This window comes from Podarcis cretensis, assembly GCF_951804945.1.
Source record: "Podarcis cretensis genome assembly, chromosome: 1".
Taxonomy (NCBI): domain Eukaryota; kingdom Metazoa; phylum Chordata; class Lepidosauria; order Squamata; family Lacertidae; genus Podarcis; species Podarcis cretensis.
Genome location: NC_137170.1, coordinates 98,789,244 through 98,815,843, shown reverse-complemented (window position 1 = coordinate 98,815,843; position 26,600 = coordinate 98,789,244). Strand labels below are relative to the sequence as shown.

Genomic DNA, 26,600 nt, shown 5'->3' with positions numbered 1-26,600 from the left:
ACTGTTAGTTGAATCTGGCCCATTGTGTTCACATAATTTTTATTGCTGCTAATATTTAAGCCAATACATTTAATCCTGACTCACATTATTCATTTTTAGGCATTTCAACCAAACACGCAAGCAAAGCATTGTGACTGTTATCTTATTTTACAAGTCACTTCGGCTTTATTAGAAGGTCTTTTGTTTTGTTTTTTAAAGAGAGAAGCCTCTGATATGTGGAAGACCATGGGAATAGCTGATGCTATCCAAGGGCAACAGTAGATTGTCTATAGTCAGACAGATGCCCTAATAAATCAGTGTGGACCACTTCTCAGACTTCATTATGCCCTTGATTTGTGGCTGCCACAATTTTAACGTATTGGGTCATTGGGTATTGAACCTGACATTGAATGATAAGCCCCCAGTTTACTCTGGGCTAGCTAATAAAACAGACAGACACAAATTCTGAACATTTAGCTCCTTCAGCATTACTCACAGCCTGGGCTGATTTATGGCAACAAGGCCGAGACAGAGGAGACTAAAAGCGATGTCATGGTGCTCATGCAGAATGTCTATGTTACCACATGTAGAACAGTATGCTAGAAGAGGCTTAATTGGATGTGGGAGAATAAATTTCTTTTCATTTTACAGAGCTTGATAGATTTTGTTTTCTTCATGTGGCATAGCCATCTGTTCTGGAACATGAAAATTTATTGCTACAATCTCACTCCCCTGAGGACCGGTTATGGTTAGCTCATGTTTCATAACATTTTTCAAAAAAAGAGAAGAAAAAGATCAAGAACCTGCACTCCAAACTAGTTTTTCCATCAGATTTTGTAAAAGGATAGTGAAGAGTCCTCTCAGCAATCTGTACAAATCCAACTGGCTTCAGCTCCCTCCATATTTCCTTCTTTGCTTTTTTAGTTGGTTGTGGTGGAAGATATGAGGATAGGGATGAAATAGGAAGATAAAGCCAGAGGTCTGGATCATTTTAAGACAAGGCTATTTCTTTTCTTTTCTTGATTATTGTTGTTATTGTTAGTGATACATCATGCTTTGAATATGCCGATGTCTATTTGCAGACTTGGAAAACATTTTCACTTGCAAAGGAGTTCCAATTCATTCCTAATTTAACTTCATAATATATAATTCATAAACAGGCATAGGAGCCAACTCCTAGGGGCTTTGGGGGGCTTCAGCCCCCACAATAAAGTATTTGAGGGGCCAGGCTCCCCCCAGTTGATGGCCATTCCCATTCAAATGGTGTTTGTGCACTGAATCATGTGATCAATTATGTCAGGCAGGACTTACCTGAGCCCCCATAATATTTCATTCAAGTTGGCACCCCTGTAAACAGGCACAAGCCATCTTTGTTTAATGATACCATATTCAGTTTATAAAATATTATTTGAGCTTTGTGCCTATTCACATTCTTTTGATGTCGCTTGCATACTATACATATACTATGTATTGTGAGACCATGTGGAGGTGGGTAGCAGGACTTGTTCTATAGATAGAAATGTTCACAAATGCATTTCCCTGCTACACTTGTGTCATATCCCTTAAGTATGAGAATAACAGGTGCTTGGAAGTTGAAGTGACTGTTCCTCAACCCCAATCCCCATTTTCTAGGGCAGAAAGATTTGAGGTGAGCTTTAGTAGTGTTAAGATTTCTAACAGTTCCGTTTTATAAATACAATATAGCTTGATTAGTCTAGTCCTTTATACAAACCAAGATTCCTGAAGGCCCTGAATGCTGTCTAGAGAGCAGCGGGAAAAAGTCAGGAGTACTTTAGCTGGAAAATCTTATAGATATGGATACCACATAACTGTCCACCTTTGGCAGCTTAAACCTTAAGCTCTTCTTATTTGTGAGGTTGTATGAATGCAGGACACCATAAACTCCAGATCAGCTTCCCACATTGGGTCTTGAAGGCATTATTGCCCCCATTTCTCTTCCTATCTGCTATGTAAACTGTGGTTTTAGATCTCCATTAGCACATTCAAGTCTTGAAAATGTTCCATGCAAGGCCTTATTCTTAGAAAGATCACATGAGATGGTAACCCTGAGTCTGGCCTGGATCACTTCAAACTGAATATTCAGTCTTCCCTCTCTAGAAAAATCATTCCCTAGAAAATTAGGTATAAAGGCAAAGGGTTCCAGTATAGTAGTTTCCCTGACATGCACAGTTTCCTAGGATTTTTTTTTGTATAGAGAAGCATTCTGAAGTGATACAATCCAGACATAAGTTTACCAACTCAACTGCTGTTTTTGTAAAAAACAGAAATAGTCTGCACAAATATTATCTGAGTCGTATTGAACTATATGGTAACACTCCAGTTGGTTTTAATGGATCTAAGTAACATTACAGAAGGATAAAGGGGATGCAGGAGGCGCTGTGGTCTAAACCATTGAGCCTCTTGGGCCTGCCAATTGGAAGGTCGGCGGTTCAAATCCATGCAACAGTGATGAGCTCCCGATGCTCTGCCCCAGCTTATGCCAACCTAGCAGTTGTAAAGCACACCAGTGCTAGTAGATAAATAGGTACTGCTGCAGTGGGAAGGTAAATGGTGTTTCCGTGTGCTCTGGCACTCATCACGGTACCCTGTTGCACCAGAAGCGGTTTAGTCATGATGGCCACATGACCCAGAAAGCTGTCTGTGGACAAAAACTGGCTCCTCGGCCTGTAGCGTGATGAGTGCCACACCCCATAGTTGCCTTTGACTGGACCTAACTGTCCAGGGATCTTTTACCTTTACCTTTACAAAAGAATACAATTACACTGTTTATATTTTAAAATAAATACATAAAGATAAACCTGATTTCATGCAATTAAGAAAGAAATGGGTAAAAAATATTTTCAATTTTGCTCAAGGATTCATCCATCTATCTAATTTAGGCTTTCTTCTCTTACGATCCCGGAGTTTCAAGGGAGAGCCTTTTGACATAATACAGGATTAAAATTCATTTCATGTTAGCGGGAACTTCAGGTGAATGCCAGTGGGTAGCTTATTATTATTTTGTATCTACTTAATTAGAAGCTTGTGATACTCTTTTCAAGCATCAAACCAATTCCTGTAATGTGTCTGATACTACTTCTAATTTAATCTACTGTTCTGTAACTGATTTTAATTTTTCACTGGCTTCATTTATTCAAGTAACTTAAGGGGAACCTCTAGGAAGAGATTGGGATCATTCTGGTTGTTCAAGAACAAAAAAATCTTTATTTAGGAAACAGTAAGGGAACTGATGGGTGCCTCTGAAACCACAGTTTTTGGCAGGTGCCTTAATCTATATCTAGAGGAACAGATTAGGAAGTAAGAAGCAGAGTCCTGTGGGTCAGGCACTAATAAAGACTAATCTGTGCACAGATACAAACTCCAAGGATTAGTGATGGAAAAGTTTGCAAGAACTCAAAAATGAACCAAGTACCTGAAAGATGAAGTGTCTTACGAAAGCCAAATGCATGATCAGCAATAAGCCCAGAGCAGCTGAGGCCAAAATATTTGTTTTATAGTTCCTCCCTATCTACAATGTTGTCTGAGAGCATAGTTTGTGAGAGACAGTTGTTGAACTTAGAACTTTGTATTGATCATGGTCACCTGGCAGCCCTGCACCAGCACTTGAGAGATAAATAAGGAGGATACTTACATGAGAGAAGGCTTGGCGACAGACGGTGGGCACTGTAAACATGTTACTGTGAATCTGCATTATTTTGGTGTAGATTCCAGAAGCACTTACTGTAGACCAATACGAGGAAGTTTTAGACTATTGAATACATTACAAATTTTTGAGTATGTAGGATAGCAGCCAAGGGGATGCTCAAAATAGATAATAACTTAAGTTAGGCATTTACAAAGCATGTGTTTAATAGAATGGGGTTTCTACAATAAAATGAGATATATTTGTATATCTGTTGAAAGTATTAGCAGGTCTCTATCCTCTGGAATTTAATGTTTGCAAGCTAAGGATTGGCAAGTATTAAAGAGGTTGCTTTGTCCTGTAATCATAAACATCCACTGGGAAAACTTAATTGGTCATGAGCAAAATTACATTGTAGGACTTCTTCATGGAAAAAATATATTAAGAATAAACAATTGTGATTAGCTGTAAATTGCTTACCTAGAGAAGGATTCCATGGGACTACAAACAAATGGAGAAACCTACTTACTCATTGCCATTACTGCTACATATCCTTAGGGGGTGGGGAGAAGATTGCTATTTCAAATTTAACTGTAAGTGCAAACTCTACACAAATTTCTAGCAACTTACTTATTCTCTTGTGTCGGACTCTCTAAGAATATGATTAAATAGAGCAATGGACAAGCAGACATAGGGTGAATACAGATGATCATCTACCATGTGGTAAGGCACTACAGTGTGCATATAACTACTCACTAAGCCACTCACTTATAATGTTGTGCTTGGTGGTGAGACCTTATTGCCCATTGTTTCTCTGGATTTCTCATTTAGTTGTGGTTGTGTAATTAGTTTCATGGCTTTGTTGAGAAATGTGGAAGACTGGCTTATCACTGCATGAACTACAGGTTTAGTTACCACTTGGTAAAATTGTGATCTATACTTACAGTGTTCTTAGAATTGTTAAAAATCATATTCTGCAAAATCCCTGAACCTCAGCTACCCTATAAAACCTCAATCACCCTACACATGTCATCAAGTTCCATGGATGGGATGGATCTTTTTGGCCACCATGAGTCCAGAAGACAACACCTATAATGTCCGTACTCTCCAATCTCAGTTAGAATAGTCCCCAGGGGAGTTTCGACTGCGTTTAGCAGTATGTTTCCAGCAATGGGAGCCTACAGCTGCACTGTCTTGGCAGCATCCAAGGCAAAATCTTTGTTTGTCCCACTGATGAATCTGACGAGTACTCAGACTGCTCATACATTCTCTAATAGTGGCTTAGGGACTGGTTAACACAGGCCAGGGGCAAGTGGTAGTGAGGGATTTGTGGGCCAAATTAGATGCAATTGTTTGAATGTTTTACTTTATTTTATTTGGTGCAAGGAATGTGCATATACATGTTGGGGCTCTGGCAGGGGCAAATGATTAAATCACTCCCTTCCCTGACATTGGATCTGGTACCTGTTTGGATTGGGCTCCCCCAGCTGCAATCTACTTTAAAATAAACATTCACTTGCATGAATAATGTCACATCTGTTTTGGCCCTGAGGGTTGTGCCCAGCTGGTATTACCTCTCCACTCCCTCCCAAATTAATTTCATACTCCCAGAGTTTTCTGTGTCACGTGTAAACGTAATATAGCGTCTTAAATATTTTTATTTACTGATACGTTGTCTGGGAAATGGTTGTATTGGATAAGGGCATCAGGCAGCAAGGGCAAATTTCAAACAAATAAAAAGTTACCCTATCTTGCATACGAATCCATTCCTGATGTGCAGTGTAACCTGATGGGTGTTTACTTATACATAAGTACTACTGATTTCAATGGGTTCTTTGTGTTCCCAAGTAAGCATGCATAGGACTGTAGCATCAATTTTTTGTGTCATATTGGTGACTGATTGAAGGGGAAAATGTGAACTTGAAAGTTATCATGGCCTTTAGCAGGCACATTTTACTCCACAGTTTTTCCACTTAAGTCTTACCAGAAGTCTTACCAGAGCAATAAATGAGAATTTCAAGCTGAAATGGTTAACACTGGCTATTTTTTTTTTAAGCCATTCTGTCTATTTGCTTACTATATTATCAGATTGTAGTGAACATATATTCCATTTTAAAGCATAGCTTTATAAGATGATTCTGAAAAGGAGCATATAACTGAACTATTTATATGAATTTTAGTTCCTTCAACCTGCACATTGTACTAAGTGATATAAAAATGAGAAAATCTACTGACCAAATTCACAGCAAGCTTAATAACAAAGCAAGCAAGCAAACAAAAAGCAGAAATGTAAACAGATGTATTTCTTGGAACTTTTTCTTTTAATTAGAGGCTTTGAGCAAAATATATTCTTTAGACTTATGTCATAAATAAATATAATCTATTCTACTAAACTGAAAGGCACAAACTCCAGCAGGGAAAAGGGCAGATAACCTCATAGACATATGGATGTTTGTTCATATACATGCACAGACCAAAGGAAAGTACGTGGAACAATTAAATATGCAGTCCTGGGAAGTTTTCCTTTGCTTGTTTGTTTTCAAGGCTTTCTTTCTTAAGAACGAACTCTTATGTATTCAGATGTGCTTACAACTTTCAAAGGTTTAAAGGGCTAGAAAAATGTTGGGATTTGATTTTACCTGATCCCATCTGTGTAAGGCAGATGGTTATTGTCTGGATCTCTTGAACTGTAGTCCATGGTTCAGTTGAAGGGCAGTGGGCACAGCATGCATAGACAACTGTATCAACGCATGAGTTAAGCACAGGTCCACTCAAAGGAATGGTGGCTTTGGGGTGGGGGAGGATATTGGATTACATGCAAATCTAAAATAAAAAATAAAAAATTATCCAGCTTAGAGATTCATTACTGAATGAGATCATTGAGATCAAAGTATCAAACAAAAATGCAAATGTATTTATCTGTTGTAATACAAGCTGTCTCTGTGAAGCCCTGGAAACATTTCCTGTCCTTACATTTAAAAAGAAAGGGATTAAGTGCTTTCAAATGTACTAAATATTCAGCATTGAAAATCCCACAGAAATACATCTCTCTCTCTCTCTATATATATATATTCTAATATATTATGATTGTGCCACACTATTGAAGATATTACTCATTAAAAGAGTGTATTGAAACTGCTGTTGAAGTGATATACAGCAAATGTCCAACTCCTAAGACTTGCTGATCCAGCAAAGCCATTTTATTATTTTTTACTGGAGGCTTATAAGTTGTTAAAAGGTGCAACATCAAAATTGCTGCTGGTCTGTAATTTTGCAGATACACACAAAGACCAATCATTAGAATTGAACAAGAACTAAAAAATAAGTAACATTAAAATGTTAAAAAGTAATTAAAGGGCTTGGGAGAAGGGGAAGGTCTTTGTCTGATCTGGGATGGATATAAATTTATGCAGCAGGAGAGCCTCCCAAGGGATAGCATCCTATAGAAACCCTTTATAGTTGGGAGGGAAATAGCAGAGGTGATGAAGATGAGTGATGATTTAAGGAGCTTCTTGGCTATCAGTAGCTGGTGGTATTCCATCAAAAGTGTGTTTGAAGGTGTAGACTAGACTGTCTATCGAAAGTTAGCTGTCAGATGCTCAACCTGCACTTCAAAGCTCACTTCAGGTGGGAGACTGTACAGAGGTCAAGTCTAGAATACTTCCTTACATACTCCCTTAACATTATGAAATCCTGATTCCTATTCTTTTATTCCCGAGTTATAGGAACCCACTCCTGACCAAAAGACATGTCTTGGTTTATCTAAAATTCTAGGCTTAGTGAGTGACAATACTGGCATAGATAGAACCTTCAGGGCAATCTGGTTCAGCATTTGATACTTGTGTTTTCAGCTTAAATCATGCTACTTTGCCAAACACTCAAGAACAGATGTTGCTGGGCATCTTCTATCAGATTTCTAGTATGTGTCTTTGGCATGCCTCAAAATGCACCCTTTCTCTAGAACCTTATTTATATAGTCATCAACTGTGTGTTTTAAAGGCAGTGAAAATAGTCACTGTTGATTAAGTGGAAAACATTTTTGTTTAGAAGATTGCAATTGCAAAAAATGCAAACATCCATGATAGGCAGCATTACATTAAAAGATTGCAGGCCATTCTTTGGATAAAGATTTTTGCTTGAACTTGAATATGCACTAACACTTGGGACTCCATACATGGTTAAATACACTGTGATACAGATGTGTCAGTTGTACAGTGGTACTTCGGTTTAAGTACTTAATTCGTTCCAGAGGTCCGTTCTTAACCTGAAACTGTTCTTAACCTGAAGCACCACTTTAGCTAATGGGGCCTCCTGCTGCCGCCGCGCTGCCGGAGCACGATTTCTGTTCTCATCCTGAAGCAAAGTTCTTAACCCGAGGTACTATTTCTGGGTTAGTGGAGTCTGTAACCTGAAGCATCTGTAACCTGAAGCGTATGTAACCTGAGGTACCACTGTAATATGAAAACTTACGAAGCAACTTTTACTTAAGAACACCCCCCTTTCCCAAATTAAGTTCAGAAAGAGAGCAAAAATGAGAGACATGTTCCATAATGTTTTATTGGAGTTTACAACTGTTTTTGTTTCATGACTCTCTGATAATTACAACTAGCTATTTATATTGTAACGTTATATACGCTTGTGTTCTAGCTCTTAGAACTAGTAAAAATTGTTAGGTGGATTATTTTCAAGAGTAAATGATACAATATTGCGGCTTTCTTATCAGTTGGTTCAGGGGTCAGCAACCATTGGTTCAGGGGTCAGCAACCTAAGGCCCATGGGCCACAAGCGGTCCACAGGGGTCATTTAACTGGCCCTCGAGCCACCCCCGAACTGAGCCACCCGCTCGGTGAGTCCCTGCGTGTTGTGCTGAACCAGTGCAACACTGGGACTCACTTCTGTGGCACTGGAAATCGCGTCTGCACAGACGCCAGAAATCGTGGGCGTGCTGGAGTGAACTGGCCCAGGCAAGGTAAACCTTGCTGACCCCTGGGCTAAATGCACACCCTGAAAATCAAAGCAACATTCTAAACAGGACTCTCTAGCAGTCAATGTTGGTTCTCCATCCCTAACCTAAATCTCAGCGATTCTCAGTGTTCAGTCTGAAAAAGCTGTTTTTTGAGCAGAGATTTCAGAGACATTCCCCAGGTGGATATCAGTGGGGTTTTTTAATCAAAAAAATACATATGAAATCACTGCTTGGCTTTGTTTCCAGCTGACAGAACACTTCTGTATGCATTTACTTACATTTAAATGGAATTTGATTCCAAGTAAATGTGTTTAGGAATGCAGTGTGTGTCTATCTTTGCTCAGTTCTAAAAATCCCAAAGTGTTCTTTGGCTGGAGAAAGGGACATTCCTTCTCCAAGATCTGGCACTGAGGAAGAAAATCATCTGTGACACATGTGTGGAATCCTCTTGCCACTGTAGGACAGCTTTCTCATCTCACTTTTTTAGGTCCCGGTGCACTGGGCAACAAAACTTTGCACAGTTCTATACTGGTTTTTCAAAAATAAATAAAACAAAATTTTATGCAGGGGCTTCCTTTGTTCTTTTCTCTAAATAAAAATTGGGATGGTTGGGGAAGTTAGTGAAATCTGACAGGAGTGAAGAAGAGGGTTAAGGGGGTAGGGATACAAGGAATAGGTGGGGATGAGTAATTTTATTGTTTTTAAAAAACGAATGAAACTTACACTAACAAGATTGCTATTTCAATATGCGTGCATACATACACAGTCCAACCACCCAAATACACAAGTATTACATAAGACTATGCAAATATTTACTGCATAAGGCAAGTACTATAAAGATCAATTAGACTTCATGCTCTTTTATAGCTTACATAGACTCTCTCCCCGTGTGTGTGTGTTCTGCCCTTGTGTACAAAAGAGCATTGGAAATTTAAGATGAGTTTCTAGAAATTTATTAGTTATGGTTGAAATCTCATTTGATGAAGCCATGTTTTAAGAGAGACTTTCTACATGTGATGTCTTGGAGGTGCTGAATTTCCCTTCCACTGGAACTAAACTTATCTCTGCCCTACTCTAGTTTTTAACAGGTCAGGATGCGACTCTCATGAACTACTGCAGTACAGACAACACTTTGGACTCTGAATTTGCTCACCTATTGGGAGAGCTCAGTGAACCATTCTCTATTTTTACAAGCATTTTTCTTCCACAGAAGCTATGTCTAAGAATTTGTGGTTCATATTATGATGGACCTTAAAGAGCAAGCTGCTAGCAAGAGTTCTCTCCCTTCCTGTTTGAAAAAGTGTAATGGTTTTTCTCATTAAAAAGAACCCCTCTGGATCAGACCAAAGGCCCATCTTGCAGAGCATCCTGTTTTCACAGGGGTTAACTAGATGCTCATGGGAGTCCACAAGCAGAACACGAGTGCAACATTTTTGGCTGACCAACTTCACCTACAATTTTGTCCATTACATTGGGCAATGTCCAGGCCTCAGTACCTGCATGAACAGAGCTTTTTCTTTTTTATCTGGCTTGATTCTAAAAGCCATCACCACTACATCTCTGGATATTTACAGGATCAATCCCCTACACATTTTTTTCCTAACATGAAAGTTGAGGAGACAGTCAAGTTTAGCATGATTTCCTGTTGTGAGGTTACATGATGTGAAAATAGTGTACAGTATTACCAGACTTTTGAGATAACATGCTGTTATTTTTACTTTGTTAGATGTTATCTACTGAAAAGAGTAGAAATTGTTTTAATTGAGGGCTGTAGTTAGATCCCACACTTTTCTATGAACATTTGTAATAAAGAACCATGTGTGGGCAGAAGTATTTGCTTTTTCTCTAGACCAACTCTGCTGTTCCTACAGAGAAGTCATGCTAGCTAAGATGGAGCCAAGCAGATCCTTTTTACAAATGTTATTGGAGTACCATGAATTTACTTTGTCCACCAAACAACTGTCATGTGTAGAATGTAGCAGACAAAATCTGCTTTCATAAAACCCATGCAGACTGAATGCAATCTTGCTTTTCTCTCATTAAGCTGCATTAATTGAGCCCCACATCAGTGTTTCCATTACTGTACCCAAAATCAATGCTGAGCTAACTGGCTTGTAATTAGCAAGGTAACTTTCGAAGCAAGGACTATTGATAGTATGATAACAGTTTGTTGCAATGGCATTATTATTTTTTATTATGTCAGAGGTTTAATGTACTGTGAATCCAATTACGAACTTTGATGTTTATTAACTGAGGACAAGGGAAACTGCTCTGTAGCCGCAACCCAGTAGGTCACTTGTGCATATATATGACTTTATTGTTTCTATTCTAAATCTGCTGTTCTGGGGGAGGAGGTGTTTTTGTATTTAAATTTAGATGCATGCTTAAGTCCTTTATCGAAGTCCTTTGCTCTACTTCCTTCCTTATAGCTTAGAAACTATGTTACTGCCGTTTATTTGGATTAGCTTCCTTATCTTACGTTCTTTTGCCACTTCTAGCTCACTAGTCTTATGTGCATCTTTTATTTCTCCAGCAAGAGACATTCTCCTAATTGGCAAGAATACAGTCTTTTACGAAAATGCCGCCAAGTTCCTTCATTTGACATTTAATCTAAATAAGTAGACCTGGAAATCTTCCTGGAAGTAACTTTTATTTTTTTTGCAGACATAGCACAATAAATGTATATACACAAGAATCAAGCCCCCCCCCCAAAAAAAACGTTCTAAGGATTTTTGCACTTATCACCACATTATAATAAGATGTAGTTACTAGGCAGAAGTTCTTCACCTACTAGTAGTGACTTTTTTTGTGTCTACTTAGAAATAAGATCTGCATGTACTTTTATAAAATACTGTGGAGATGAGCATTCCCCATTCAAACACAGCATCCACATGTAGAGGGGCCCCACTCTCTAAAAGAGTCTCGTTTTCATTGCCTTACTATGTCATCCAGGCAACAGAACAGCCTAGAAAACAAGAAGTCTCCATGTACCGGGTATATTTTATATCTTCCTCCAACCAACTCCATCTGCTCAGTTTTTAAGCTCTACAATTTGTAGAACCTCTTAGAGCGGGTTGGTTGGTGAGACTAGGACACACAGGCTGCATACACACCATACATTTAAAGCACCCCCACAACCCCTCCCCCAAATCCTGGAAAGTGTAGTTTAGGATTCCTAGGATCCTTAACAAATTATAGTTCCCATGATTATTTGTGTGTGCACTTGTGCACTTTAAATGTATGGTGTGTATGTACACAGATCTCCCATTTCCTTACAGGGACATTGTGGAAAACTTGCAGCACAAAGGTGCAAACAAAGGTGTGTTTTTTTAAAAACAACAACACCACACAAATATTTCCAATAAAACAATTCCAAAATAACATATACAGCATAAATGTATCTAAACAGTATAGTGATACATAACAATGCAAGGTAATGAGAAGTTCTATATTATATTTTTTTGCATTTCCTGATACTTAGGTCATATTGGGAACAGTACTATCCTTAAAAAGTAGTACAGTGGTACCTTGGGTTACATACGCTTCAGGTTACATACGCTACATGTTACAGACTCCGCTAACCCAGAAATAGCACCTCGGGTTAAGAACTTTGCTTCAGGATGAGAGCTGAAATCGCACAGTGGCGGTGGGAGGCCCCATTAGCTAAAGTGGTGCTTCAGGTTAAGAACAGTTTCAGGTTAACAACGGACCTCTGGAACGAATTAAGTACTTAACCTGAGGTATCACTGTATCTCCCAACTCTGTACTGCTATTACAATTTTGAAGAAATCTTTCATGAGTCACATATTTGTGTATACTTGGATAAAACAGGTAGTCAAATGGCCTGATTAGGTTTAAGTAAGCTTACTGTGTTCCTATTACGGGGCTTCAAGACATATTTTATCCTCCCTGTCCCTCTTTGTTTAATATCCAGTCTGAAAAAGAATTCTTGAGATCTTGAAACTTGTTTCTGACACTTTGGTTAGTCCTGACCATGTCTCTTCACCAAATGAACCATCATAGTAGGGCTTCTTATCATTCTTTACCAGGGCTTCTGGGTCCTTAGTAAGGTCTCAGAAGCCCTGGGAAACTGCATTTCCTGGGGGTCTTCTGCCTAAAGTACTGCTAAGCATGGTCACCAAAGTGGGTGTCAGGATTCCTTACTAAGTACAGTGGTACCTCGGGTTACAGACACTTCAGGTTACAGACTCCGCTAACCCAGAAATAGAACCTCGGGTTAAGAACTTTGCTTTAGGATGAGAACAGAAATCGTGCGGCAGCAGCGGGAGGCCCCATTAGCTAAAGTGGTGCTTCAGGTTAAGAACACTTTCAGGTTAAGAACGGACCTCCAGAACAAATTAAGTTATTAACCCGAGGTACCACTGTATTCTAAACTTCTCAATTTCAAACATCAGCTGCATCACTAGTGTGCAGGATATTGTAATTGTGGGTGCATTATATATACATCAATAGATGGTAGACAAGCAATCCTGAAACTGCCCTGATCTTACTTTCCTGAAGGTTTCTAGACCCCAAAGGAGTCACTGCACTCACTATATAGCTTTGGAAATTCCACAGGCACCCTTCCCCTGAAGGTCTGAGGTGCCTTAGCCAGAAAGTGAGCCACCTCCCTTCAGCTTCCTTAGCATTTACAAACTCTTCCCATTAGCACCATTGCCCCCCACTCCTGCAACCCAAATGTCCTTTCGTACACTTGCTGTTACTTGACGTTAGGCAAGTTTGCAGCATTAAAAAGTACACAACCCTGTCAGTTTCAAACAATGCATGGGGGGGGGACTCCCACTTCCTCCTCTCTTCTTGAGGAAAAAAGAATTAAGGCAGGCATCTTTCGCACCAGCTTGTTCCTCCAGAGCAAAACTGCTAATCAGATTAAGGTGCAGTAATTGTTGATTTAGTTAACTAGCAGGAGGGGTTTCTTGGGGGAAGGGTTGACAAACGGAGCTGGGAACAGAGGGGGCTCTTGCGTGTGTGTGTGTGTCTTTTGTCGTTGTTGCAAAGTGGGTGTTATGGGGGGGTGGGGAGGCACTTCTGCCCCCTCCTTCTCCCAGCCCCGCGCCTCTCTTTCCCCGCTTGCCTCTTACTTCGCAGGCACCCTAGTTCCCAGCACACAATAGCAGTATTTCGCCGAGAGCTCCCCTCACGCCCTCCCTCCCCTCACCCCCCTGCCTGCCTGGCTGCCTCCCTCCCCCTGACTTCCCTAACCCCTGCTGCAGGCACAGATTTGTCAGAGCCATTCAGTTGAGACTGATTATGATTGCAGCAGATGGGCTGGATTTGACAGCCCCGATCCTAAGCAGTTCCTTCAGGGCGGCGCGGGGAGTCGATAGGCCCCGGCCGCGGAACCAGCAGTTCCTGCACACGGCGGTGGCCGCCAGAGCCCCCTCCGCGCGTCCCCTCCAGGAGCCGCCGCCGCGCCTGAGTGGCTCCCCTCCCCGCGGCAAGTGTGCCACCTTCCCACCCCGCCGCCTGGCCGGCCCTCCCCAAGCACATGCGAGGCGGCGGCGGCGGCGGCGGCCCTGCCGCAGCCCGACAAGGAGCGCCAACTAGAGCCAGCCCGGCAGCAGGAGCACAACAAAGCGGAAGAAGCGGCGGCGGCGGCGGCTAGAGCAGCGCGAAGAGGCGGCGGCGGCGAAGGCGAAGGCGGCTGATGCTCCGGGGGCCCCTCGGTGCGCCGCCGCCGCGGCCATGGGAAGTTTAGGAACTCGGGGCCCGCCGACGCCGCCAGCGACGGGCTCCTGCAAGGCTCCCGGAGGCCCGCGAGGATTAGAGAGGCCCCGCCCCTGGTGCGCGCCTGCTGCAGAATGCCGCTCCGGAGAGCAGGTAAGAGGCGGACGCCGACGGCGGGGCCCTCCTCGGGCCTCACCTCTCTTTCGCACCCCCCTCCCCGCCTTCCTCACCTGCTCGCCGGCCGGCTTCCCGCTCCAGTTCTGGACCCCGCCCTCTGGCGTGTGTCCCCCCCCCCCCGGGCCGGCGTCTCCTCCCCTTCACTTCTGGGTTAAGGGCGAAGTACGGGAGAGAGGTCGTGGGGGGGGGGGACTCGTGCGGGAAGCAAGATGGGAGAGCAGCTGACACGGGCACGCATGCTGTTTTTGCAGCGGTTCACGCGTGCAGTGCATGCATGCAGGCGAAGAGGCCGGCTTGCGCGCGGGCGCTTGGTGGGTGCCTAAGTTGCATGTGCACGGCGAGCGTGGGCAAGTGCATGGGGCCGAAGCGTGCTGCGTGCGTCGACGCCAGCGTGGGCGGCAGCTGCTCCCCTTCGCAAGGTGATTTGGAGGGAATGCCCTTCTTCCCGACAATGGAGCATTGGGGAGATGTCGTTTGTAGGTGTAAACACGTGCATATATATGTCTACGAGTGTGTCTTATTTTCGCCTCCTGATTATCTGTAGGAACTCATTTGTCAGGTCGTTTGTTCTTTAACCGCTATGCAAACCGGTGTCACCCTCGGCACACATGCTACTGTGCAGATTAATGCACAGACACTAGGTCTGAGCAGCAGTGCTAGCCGGCTGCCAAGTTCTCAACAGCCTGTACAGGACTAGCATTGCTGTTAAACATGTGGTGAGGGGGCAACATGTGGGGCAAGGGGAATGGCAGCCAGACAGCTGCTGCATAGCACTTTGGCGAATCGGGATTAAGCACAGTGGCCCTGTTGATTTCCGAATGGACGGAGTAGTTAAGTCTACAAATAGGAGACACTTGCTTCTGTCAACTTCCTGCTGTTGATTCTGTCATTTGGAGTTCCTCCTGCTGCTGTCACTACTCCACCAGTTTTCTGAAGCTCCTGTAACTCTTACCCTTTTCTTGTCCTTTTTTAAATTACTGCCGTGGAATCTTTGCTCTTTCTGGCCCAGCATTTCTGTCCTTTCTGCTTTTTGTTACTGTTTCCATTTCTTCCTGCTGCTATCCGTTGCCCTTTCCCTTGCCTCTCATTTTCCTGTTCCTTCTGCTGTCCCTGCTCTGCTGTCCCATCTGCTGCTGCCCCTCTTTGGTCACTCCTCCTTTTTGCTGCTGCTGTTGCTGAGGAGGAGAGCCCTACAATTGTATGCTCTGTTGCTACTGGCAACTGCATGTACCGAATTGTTACGCATCCATAAGCAGCTTAATTCTGATTGATAGCAGAGAAATATGATATTTTTTAGGATGACCAAAGAGAGAAAGGGGGGTGGGGAAGAGAGACCAAAGCTTTCTGTGCTCACGTGTGTGTGTGTGTGTGTGTGTGTATTTGTATATAATTTCCATGATTCAGATTTTTTTAATCTTGGGGGGTTAATCCCAGCGGCTTCCTCCTTGTGATCTGGCTGGTTTATCTAAGCTGTTGGTGTGGTTGCAGTAGACCTTTATTTCTGCTCTTCATTATCTATGCCTCTGTTGGTTCAGATAAATGAAGCTTTTCAAGTAAATTTACTTCTGTGCTTGAGCACTGAAACCGACCTATCTTACTGACCCAGAAGGATTCTTTAAAGCTCTCCGGAAGCAATTTGTAAAGAAACCAGCTCACTCCAGATAATAGAAATATTAATTTCCCTTTCTTTCCACCCTTTCTTTGCCTGCCCCTGTTCACCTTCTCTTAAAAAAAAGGCAACTTTCCCCCAAGTGCTGGAAGGGTTATGATCAGTGCAATTAAATATCCTACATGATCTGGTGAGGCATTAATTACACCATATGTGTTTTGTGGGTGATGGGGCTATAAACTGTCCAGCTACATCTTTAAACATTTTTTTAAAATTTTCCTAAGCAGCTAGTTTTCTCTATGTACTGTGACTTTTAGTATTAAATGACAAAAAGTTGTGCCTTTTTACTGTTGAACCAAACTCTAATTCCCAACAGCTACTGCATCTAAGCTAAGCAGCAAACAGTACTGTGTGTGATGATCCTCATGCATTGTAAACATCACTTGGTGTAGTCATGATTCTATTGGGTAGAGTGCTAAAGGCACAACTGTAACTTTACATGATGTTGTATTGCAAGCCTGCATGCTTAAGCTTCCTGACAGGCTACTTTCGTAAGTGACAGAACTACTTAATATTTTAGTGATACTTCACTACATGGATTTGGAACTACTTTACATGTTGCATTATAGAAAATCAGTCTAAATGAAAAAGAGGAACAACAATTGTTTAATCATAGATGCATTTTATTCAGAGCGTGCTGGTTAGTGATGGAGAGCTTAAATTGCACAGTTAGTTCCTGCAGCAAGTGCAATTAAGCAGAAATCACAGTGAGAACTGTAGTGTAGCTATCATTTAATCATATATGATTAAGGAACCAATCAAACCATGGCTTTTTGTGGGAATTGGAAAGCTGTGGTTTTGAAGATAGTTGTTTCATCACAAATGAAATATTGTCCTTGAAATAAATCCCATCATTTCTACCAGTGAGCACACATCATTCTATTTATGCCTGTCCCATCTAACCTAGTCCATGAACATGGCCTGTTTCTATCCCTTCTTAATTACGTTGCTTAGACCTGCTATTCAGATGTCATTAGATACTCTCACCCTATTTAGCATACTTATGACAATTGATACATGAACTGGTTTATGATGTGCAAGAAGCAGTTTTATACAAAGTTAGGCCACACGTCCATTTAGCTCAGTATTGTCTACACTGACTAGTAGCAGTTCTCCAGGATTTTGGACAGTGGACTTTCCTAGTCCCACCTGGAGATGCTAGGTATTGAACCTGGGACCTTCTACATGCAAAACATCACCTGCAGACCTTCTCCATAAAGATGAGTTTATGGAAATTCTCCTATAGTGTCCTCCTATACAATACACTTGTTTGAATCCAACTGTATCAGTTACTGAAACCCACCTTTATTATGTTTCTTATGGTCTGTCTGTCTGTCTCTTTTCATCCATTAACTCCTTGGCATATATTTGGGAACGGAAGGGCTGATACAAGACTATTATTGTTATTGTCATTATTATTATTATTATTATTATTATTATATATTTTATTTTATTGGAAACTGGGTAATGCCACTTTGGGGACATGTAATTTCAGATGCCTATGCTGTGAGCAGCATTGTGACAAGTCATGTGTTGCTTCTAGAATGAACATTTTTACATTACTGCACCTGATATTTGTTTTATAGTTACTCTTAACTGTGTTTTTGGCAAGATGTCACAGTACTGTTGTTCTCATAGTTGTGTTGATGAATAAATAAGTTGGCAGAAGGTATCACAAGTTTTGCATTAATTAAATATGTTGATTCCTTTACTGCATGGAAGCATACTTAATTTTAGTGTCCCAAGATCAATACTCTTCAGGATTGAGCTAAACATTTTAGACATAGAGTTGCCTTCCCTATTTGCCTTCTGTATTCACTTGTAGTATAACACAATGGCTCAGTTTTCATGTCACCATAAGGCAAACCATGGCAAACTGTGAACATCATCATCATCATTTTATTTGTATACTGCCTTTCCACAGTTAAAAACAATGCTCAAGGCAGCTTACAACATGACAAGACTTATATAATTACAAAAGTCATAAACAATAAATAAACCACATAAAAATACACAACCAACTGGAAAACAATTTTCACATAAATTAAAATCTAAAACTAAGAATACAGCATTAATATCACAGTTTAAAATGGCATAGGTAAAAAATAACAGCAATTTAAAGAACACACGCACAAAAAACAGAGCCCTCCCTGCCCAGCGGCAGCAGTTCTTATAGGCCTGTCAGGCCCCTCCCTAGACCAGGTGGTGAGTGGCAGGACTGGGGCCCACAGGCGCTCAGCAGGGGAGTCCTCCTGGGTAGCAGCAGCAGCAGCAGCAGCAGAAGCAGCAGTTCTTATACGGCCCATCAGGCCTTGCCCTAAGCAAAACAAGTTTCTTGGTACACAGAGTGAAGACTGTGGCCACTGATCGCTGCCTCACTACTAGGAGCCAAGCCAAACCATGACTTGGTTTAGCATTACATCCAAATCTGGGATCATGTATGTCTAGCTCCAAACAAAGCATGAGTGGCGAGCCACAAACAAATCTTGGTTACAGCTTGTGGTTTGTTTGGAGTGAGACCAAGCATGAGCCTGACTTCAGAAGCAATGCTCTTGGTGGTGCAGCAGCAGGAGGACTGTAAGAGGACCAAAGTGGCCACGATTTTCAAAACGTACACCAGCACACTTGGCTCCTTCATGCTAAACGGTAGTTTGGCATTGTATAATGTGCAAACCATGCCAAGTGTGACCTCGTTGTGCTACTCTCCCCTCCTTGCACCTCCTTAAAGTCATTGGCTGTCAAGTGTAGGGAAATGGACTATACACTATGTGTGTCACATTGCACATGTTCTAGCACACATTATCAGGAAAAGAGGGCAAAATCACATAGAGTAGTGGCAATACTTTGTTCTGCTCCTTTGTGTGGAAGTTATGTGTGTATTGACTGTGAGGCTGGTCCTACCTCAACTTCCAGTCCAGTTGGCATTGTGGAACGATGGCAGTGCCATTCTATCCTTTATCACAGGCGTAAGTTTGTTTTGGCCTTGCCCTGATGGGCTACACCATTCCGCTTCAATCATGTGTGCATATCAATTGGGGATGCTTTGCATGTTGAAGGTCCCAGGTTCTCTTGTTAGAAAGAGACATGGAGATGATAGGATAGTCTCCTGTCTGAAACGTTGGCAAGGTGCTGCCAGTCAGAGTAGACAATACTGGGTTAGATGGGCAAATAGTCTGATCTTCTGTAAGATAGTGTCCTGTGTTCTTCCTGTCAGTGTGCTTCCTCCATGAGCTGGCAATGCTGCATGTTTATTCAAGTTCTTATCCTTGCCATAGAAAAACAATGGATAATATGCACTGTCACCATGGTCTGAGTGGCTGAACTGGCAGTTGTCCTGTTTGTTAACTTTTTCTTTTCTTTTTTTAGTTCTGAAGCTGTTGCTATTTTGACATTGTCTAAAATCCTTTGAGGGGCTTGTTTTTGTTTTTGTTCTTTAATAACACAGCAGCCATTAAATTGTATTTATATATTCTCAGAGGAATATTGTCTATCTTTGGATTCCAGGTTGCTTGGAATGATGAAACGGTTATTTGGTTTGGAAGCTGAATGACATTGGCATCTGTCCCTGCTATAATGATGGGTGATGGATGATAGACGGAAATTAAACTAAAAAAAAAAACTTAATAGAGCAATCTACCCTGATAGGCAGCTTTCTCTGTTTCGATTTGCTTATTTTATTGCTGTTCTTCTTCAGAATTGATCTCAAGGCAGTTAATGAAACAATTAATAAAACTAAGTTAAAAATATAAAATCAACAACAAAACAATGATCATAGTAACATAACAAAATTTTTAGTAGATGATATAATCCCTGATTTCCATAACCTTGGGCAATCTAATCAGTTACGCCAAAAGTCCTGGGACAGCTCAGTTGGTAGAAAATGAGACTTAACTTGAGAGTTGTGGGTTTGAGCCCACATTGGGTGAAAGATTCCTGCATCACAGGGCCCTTGTGGTCCCTTCCAACTCTACAATTCTATATAAATAAAGGCTAAGTAAATGCATACATTTTCACCTGTGGTTGGAAGCTTCAAAAGGTAAAAGCTGTTGCACCTCCATGGGGAGAGAATTCTATAAATCACAACAAGATCTAAAACAAAGACACAAAAAAACCAAACAGCAGCAACAACAACGCCAACAGTCCCCCAACTCAAGTGTTTGTTCAGCAGCCTAAGCTTTTGTAGCTGGAGTCAGTCAGGCCCTGCCCTCACAAGCAAGGCAGGGAGCAGGTCTTCCAGGATTCACAGCCGAGATGGTCTTGCTGCACCTAGTTCCTTTTCAGCATTTGATGAGTAACCCCTTTCTTCCAATATTCATTTTGTGCTTACAATTTAATGTCAAAATTGTCCAAACAGAAAGCTTGTAAATATAATTTATTTAAAATAACTTTCAGCTCTGGATAATATCCTTGTTTCAAAGTTCAATTTAGTACAGTCTTACCTCGGGTTACAGACGCTTGAGGTTGCGGTTTTTTCGGGTTACGGACCGCCGAAACCCGGAAGTACCAGAATGGGTTACTTCCAGGTTTCGGCGGTTGCGCATGCGCAGAAGCACTAAATCACGCTTTGCGCATGCGCAGAATCTCAACCCGCACATGCGCAGACGTGCCGCTGCAGGTTGTGAACGCTGCAGGTTGCAAACGTGCATCCCACACGGATCACATTCGCAACCAGAGCGTCCACTGTATTTTATATGCAAGTAATTTAACCCAAAGGATTGACTGCATACGTTTCTCGCCAAATGATCACCTGTGGAAGTAAATAGAAGCTGTGTGGTCTCCTAATGTGCATGAATATGGAGCCATTGTGGGACTTTTCTGCTAGACAACAGCACAAGACATTGTGGGAACTGTTTGATGTGTAGGACTTTTGCCTGACAGTAGTTTACTTAAGATTATTATACTTTGCTTGGGGATTTGTATTTGCCAGGCACAATTGCATTTTTAGTTCCAGGCTTCTCAGAGTTATGGGACAGCGGGTCAGCAAAAATTACTGTGGGATTGTCAGATGTGACAAACCAGATTTTCAAAGCAAATAACTCATAATTGATAGCAATTTAGCATTCCTTTTTATAGGACTTGTAATTGCTTTTAGTGGTTCTGTTTTTGACTTCATCTGTGATGTCCATCCTGGTATCATGTTTAATAACAACATTAAAAACAAAACACATGCTAATGTATCACGAGAAAGGTCTGAAGATTTCCTCTGAAGCCCCACAACTGATGCACAGTTAAATCGAGTGTTCATAAGGTTCTAAGCACAGCCCACGGTGGCATCATGAATGCTCTATGTGAAGGTGCCTCTCTTCATTCCTCCTCTTAGCACAGTTGGCAGTGGGAGAGAGGAAAATACCATGATTTGTCAACTAGCTGGAAGAAAATGGTTCTACCCTGCTTTTGTGCCTCCAACAACAGTGTAATTTGCATGAATTAATCTGTGTAGACTTCATAAATTAGTGGATGAAGCTTTTCATGGTTATGGAAATTACAACAAGCACAATCACTTTGTAAGTGCTGTCCATCCATTTTAAGGTAGAAATAAATTTGCTCTTGCAGCCAAACAAGATGTAATGCTGAAACCAGTCATCAGATCTTTTGACATTGCTTTCTGTGCTTCAGAGCAGCTGCAGAGTGGATTGCTTACTTGACTGGGGAAGCAGTGCTGGGGGAGTGTTTATCTTGTTGCCCTTCTGGATGACATCCCTAGTCTCTTAGTTCTCCTGCTAAAGGAGTACAAACACCTCTTGTTGCTTTGCACAGTGAGACTTAGTTAGGGTACATGGGGTCCTTAATAGCATTTGGGGTGTGGATAAATGAGTTAGAAGTCCTGTATGAAGTAATTCCCCCCTTATCCTTAAATGTGTTGACTCATGAGGTTTTTAAATATATTATGCAATTGCAATTACAAAAGGTAGAAAGGAGATGTTCTCCTAGGTGTGGCGTCTTCTGTTTGTGCAGACCAGGTGTTTTTCCAGACCATCACATTTTTTCCTAATGTGATCAGGGTGCTCCTGAAAAAAATGCATATGTTCAAAAACAAAGGCAGCATTTGATTTGTAAGTCAGATCGCAGTTCTATATTCCGCTGTTGCTGCAGTATGGTGTAATGTTGAAATTGGACTTGAAGAGGCCTAGGATTCCATCTATGCTTGCAAACAGATGGGTGTGCTTGGATGAGTCACAATTCTCAGTCTAGACTATGCTCATAAGTTGTTGTGAGGATAAAGGGACGGAGAAGTTGTCCCCAACCAAATTTGCCACCTTATACTTCTTAGACTCTAAGGATTCTTTCCTTTGGAAGTTGGGTCAACAGATTTAATGGTGGCACCTTTGAGTGACAGGTGGCCAGCCCTGTCCACTAGGGGGGAGTGGGGGAGCTCAAGATCTGGCCAGCCAACTGGATCCTATTCTCTATCCCTGCTGTAGATAAAGAGAGATAGAAATGTGAGTAGATAAGTAACAAGAGAGTGTTAACTTTGCTAAAGTAAGTGTTTAAGGTGGGGGGCATCAGTGTCCTGGCTAGGATCCCATGTATCTATGATCAGTGTCACCAGGGCTTAATTTAAACCTCAGGATAACTTGTCTTTAGAACTCACCCTGACTATGTGAAGGAGAATGCTGCTGTTTAGAGCATATGAAGTATTTTGAGAAGCACACTCTAAGGAAGGGTCAAATACTGTGGCCTTCTCACATGATGGGAGACTCCAGAATTTCACCTCTATCATTAGAAACACTCAATATGGCTCTGAATGTCAGTTGCTGAGGAACAAGACAATTGTATTCATGTTCTTCTTGAGGGCTTCCCATTGGCATCTGGTTGGTTACTGGGGGAACAGAATTTTAGACCGGATAAACCTTTGGTCTGATCCAGCGCGGATGTTCTTAAGCATTGAGTAGCTTTTGGGCCTGTGTAATTTTTTGGAATCTAGTAAACAGAATATATTGTAGAAGTGGAAAGTTCCTTAGCAAATGAAAAAGTGGCCTGTTGTCTTTGTTTTCAAACAATCAGATCAAAATGTGATTTGGAATGCATTCATAGCACGGGTTTTCCCTCATCAACTTGAATTCGCTCAGGTAACCCCCAGTGATATTCCTTAACACTCCCCGAGCCGGCATGCCGAGTGGGCCTTGCCTGAGAAGCAAGGTTGAGAGCTTAAATCTCTTGTCGTGCTGGGAATCCCAAGCGAAACTGGCACAAAAAGAGCTCTGGGACTGGTAACGATTCTCTTGCTACTCTGCTCTACCTCTGCCTTGTAGAAGGCTAACTGGCTAGCCATGGGGCAGCTCCAACGGTAACACAATTTTGGCTGTATGTGGGCCAACTATGTGTTAGCGTTTCAAACAATACAGGCCCAATTGAAGCAATTTGCAACTTTTTTGAAGCGAAAGGTCACTGTGCAAACTTGGCTTTCTTGGCATGTGAAGTCTTTGACATTATTTAATTATTAATATTATTAATAGTAAAAATATGTGTGTGATACATATTTTCATTCTGTGAGTACTTTACCGGACTGCTGAGGAAGCATCTATAAGCTAGTGCTTCCAGCCCTTAGCAATCTAACTGTAAAAAAGAAAGAGAAACCCATACAAGATGACAGTGTGTTGTTTCACTCATTATTGAGATAAGTATTCCTGTGGATTATGATTACAGATGCAGTTAAAAAGTAGGAATAAAGGAAAATTATGAATTACTGATGTGTTTAATGAGTGGTCCTTTAAATTCTCTGAAGCATATTGCAAATGCTAAGTATTTATTTGTTGTAGAAATTATAGGAAAAATAAAATGTAAAGTTGAAATGTGTGTGAGACGGGCCAAAGTTGATGGGGTGAATGTTCACAAATCTACATTTTGAAACTTTATTGTTAATAGCTATTAAGAAACAGAAATGAATTTGTTTATCTTCTCAACATTACTGTGAGGTGGGACGTTATTACAGACTTGGCTTTGCATCCTTGTTCAGTCACCATCCTCTCTTGGTGACACTGAGGTTTCTCTGTTTACTGTGCTTTACAGGGCTCCTTTGAGGACCGAATGGGTAAAACCCCATGCATTAATGTACAGTGGTGCCTCGCAAGACGAAAAGAATCCTTTCTGCGAGTCTCTTCATCTAGCGGTTTTTTCGTCTTGCGAAGCAAGCCCATTGACAGCTTAGCGGATTAGCGCTATTAGCGGCTTAGCGGCTTAGCGGCTTAGAAAAAGGGGGGGGGAGGAAAAAAACCCCGCAGGAACTCGCAATACATTTTCGTCTTGCGAAGCAAGCCCATAGGAAATTCGTTTTGCGAAGCACCTCCAAAACGGAAAACTCTTTCGTCTAGGGAGTTTTCCGTCTCGCGAGGCATTCGTCTTGCAGGGCACCACTGTATTTGTTGACTTATTTCAAGGATTTTTACCCCCATTCTTCAGCTGAAAAGGCTCCCAGAGCATCTTATATTAAACTGCCCTACCTTCTGATAACTTTGAAACCTTCAATTGAACTCAGAGAAGTATATATTGCAAACATTCTGAAGGGGTACTCATATTTGGATACTGTATCTGTAAGTCTCTAGTCGGGAAGGAAACTGAGGACCAACTGTTGAAAACATTCTTTAAAAAAAATCCTTGCTCTTTGATTGTGATTCACAAATTTCATTAAGACACTCTTGTTGACTTGGACATATATGAAAAAGGGAAAGAATCAGCTTTGCTTGTTTGTCATATCATGTCAGCAATCAGAGAATCCTAGAATTGTAGAGTTGGAAGGGACCCTGAGGGGCTTCCAGTCCAACCCCTTCAATGCAGGATTCCTCCCCACAGCCATCCCTGGGTGGGCTCGAACCACAAACCTTCTGGTTAATAGCCAGATGCATAGACCCAGTGTGTCACAGAGATTTTGTATCTCAGCAGAAAAAAGTGCATTGCTTTCTATAAATTAATGATTATTTGCTTACTTTGCACACCCGGAAATAATTATCTTCATCTTGTCTCTGAGTTGCTGCTTTTAGTTTTTCCTTTAGGTGAGCACATCTTTTCTATGCCTGACTAATGCAGGTGTTAGGAGCTAATGAGTCTCCACAATTCTAAAACTAAGGATTATGTTGTGTTGCTATGGGAGTTGAGAGCTCTGTGACTGGCAGTGTGCAATTAAAAAAAAATATACATTGTTTACAAATCCATTCCCATGTTCAGATCTTACTGAGCGAGGCCGTAGAAAACAATACTGGCATTTACTGAAGTATATCTGAAAGGGTCACAGTATAAGTAAGTTTTAATGTAACCTTAAGTTGCTTTCCATTTGATTAACTGAGCATTAGAGAGCAGTGTGTCACAAATGTCATCATCATCATCATTATTAGTTATTATTTATACCCCAGCCACTCAGGGCAGCTTCCAACAAAACACTAAAATGCAATAACCTATTAAACATTAAAAGCTTCCCTAAACAGGGCTGCCTTCAGATGTCTTCTAAAAGTTTGGTAGTTATTTTTCTCTTTGACATCTGGTGGGAGGGCGTTCCACAGGGCGGGTGCCACTACCAAGAAGGCCCTCTGCCTGGTTCCCTGTAACTTGGCTTCTCGCAGCGAGGGAACCGCCAGAAGCCCCTCGGCGCTGGACCTCAGTGTCCGGGCAGAACAATGGAGGTGGAGACACTCATACCTTTGAGATTAGTGTATTCCGATTATTTTCAAGTGTTTTTCAGATTAGCACCCGCCCTATGGGGCCAAACTAAACATGATGTTAGAATGTGTCTTTTATTTTAATGCACACATTTTTCTTTTTTAAAAAAATACAAATATAGCTATTGATGTGTGTGTGATAATTGGTGCCAAAGGGAGTTTGCCTTCCAATGCAAATAACAATGGCTGCAGAGTGGTTTTTATCAGGATCACAGTAAAGGGTTTTTCAGCTGCTGTGACACCATTAATTTTCAGTAGGTGGAAGATTCCAGCAGAAAAGCAGAACTTAGAAAGTCAGTGCCTGTCAGGCTTCAAGCTCTCTGGAATCAGGTCTGCTACTAAGTTCCCTTTGAAGCCTTATACATTTCATGGGTCCCTTTTCACATCAGATTACATACCGGTAATTCTCCTTCCTGCACCACAAAGGTAACATCAAAATACCGTATTTTTCGCCCCATAGGACGCACTTTTTCCCCTCCAAAAATGAAGGGGAAATGTGTGTGTGTCCTATGGGGCGAATGCAGGCTTTCGCTGAAGCCTGGAGAGCGAGAGGCATCGGTGCACACCGACCCCTCTCACTCTCCAGGCTTCAGGAAGCTATCCGCAAGGCTTGCAAGCCCTGCGGGAGTTCCCACAGGCTCACAAGGCTTGCGGGCAGCAGCCTGCCGCCCAAAGCACGGGGAGCCCTCTGGAGGCCTCCCTGTGCTTCTGGCGGGTGTCCGCAAGGCTTGGGGTGGCAGCTGCGGCTGGGGGAGGGGAATTTTTTTTTTTTATTCATTCCCCCCCCCCAAAAAAATGAGGTGCGTCCTATGGGCCGGTGCGCCCTAT

The 26,600-nt window shown here is 41.8% G+C and overlaps 1 protein-coding gene and 1 long non-coding RNA gene across 11 annotated transcripts in view; one reads left to right on the top strand and one right to left on the bottom strand.

Annotated features, from left to right (window-relative positions):
* The window catches only part of LOC307226565, a 51,190-nt gene extending 36,529 nt beyond the window's left edge, over positions 1–14,661 (bottom strand). Inside the window, exons 1-2 of the long non-coding RNA XR_013843499.1 lie at positions 14,507–14,661; positions 6,262–6,445 (exon numbers count right to left, since the gene is read on the bottom strand). This is a non-coding gene — a long non-coding RNA (uncharacterized lncRNA). The remainder of the gene's footprint in view (positions 1–6,261; positions 6,446–14,506) is intronic.
* The window catches only part of NCKAP5 (NCK associated protein 5), a 632,725-nt gene that overhangs the window by 258,601 nt on the left and 347,524 nt on the right, over positions 1–26,600 (top strand). For 2 of the 10 annotated variants that reach the window (XM_079992722.1, XM_079992725.1), the window contains exon 1: positions 14,709–14,872. The exons of 7 other annotated variants lie outside the window; for them this stretch is intronic. In XM_079992722.1, coding sequence (XP_079848848.1) covers positions 14,724–14,872 — 149 coding nt within the window. In that variant the 5' untranslated portion in view covers positions 14,709–14,723. Of the gene's footprint in view, positions 1–14,076; positions 14,430–14,708; positions 14,873–26,600 lie in introns of those variants that run through there. One more of the 10 variants, XM_079992733.1, reaches the window with a different exon arrangement.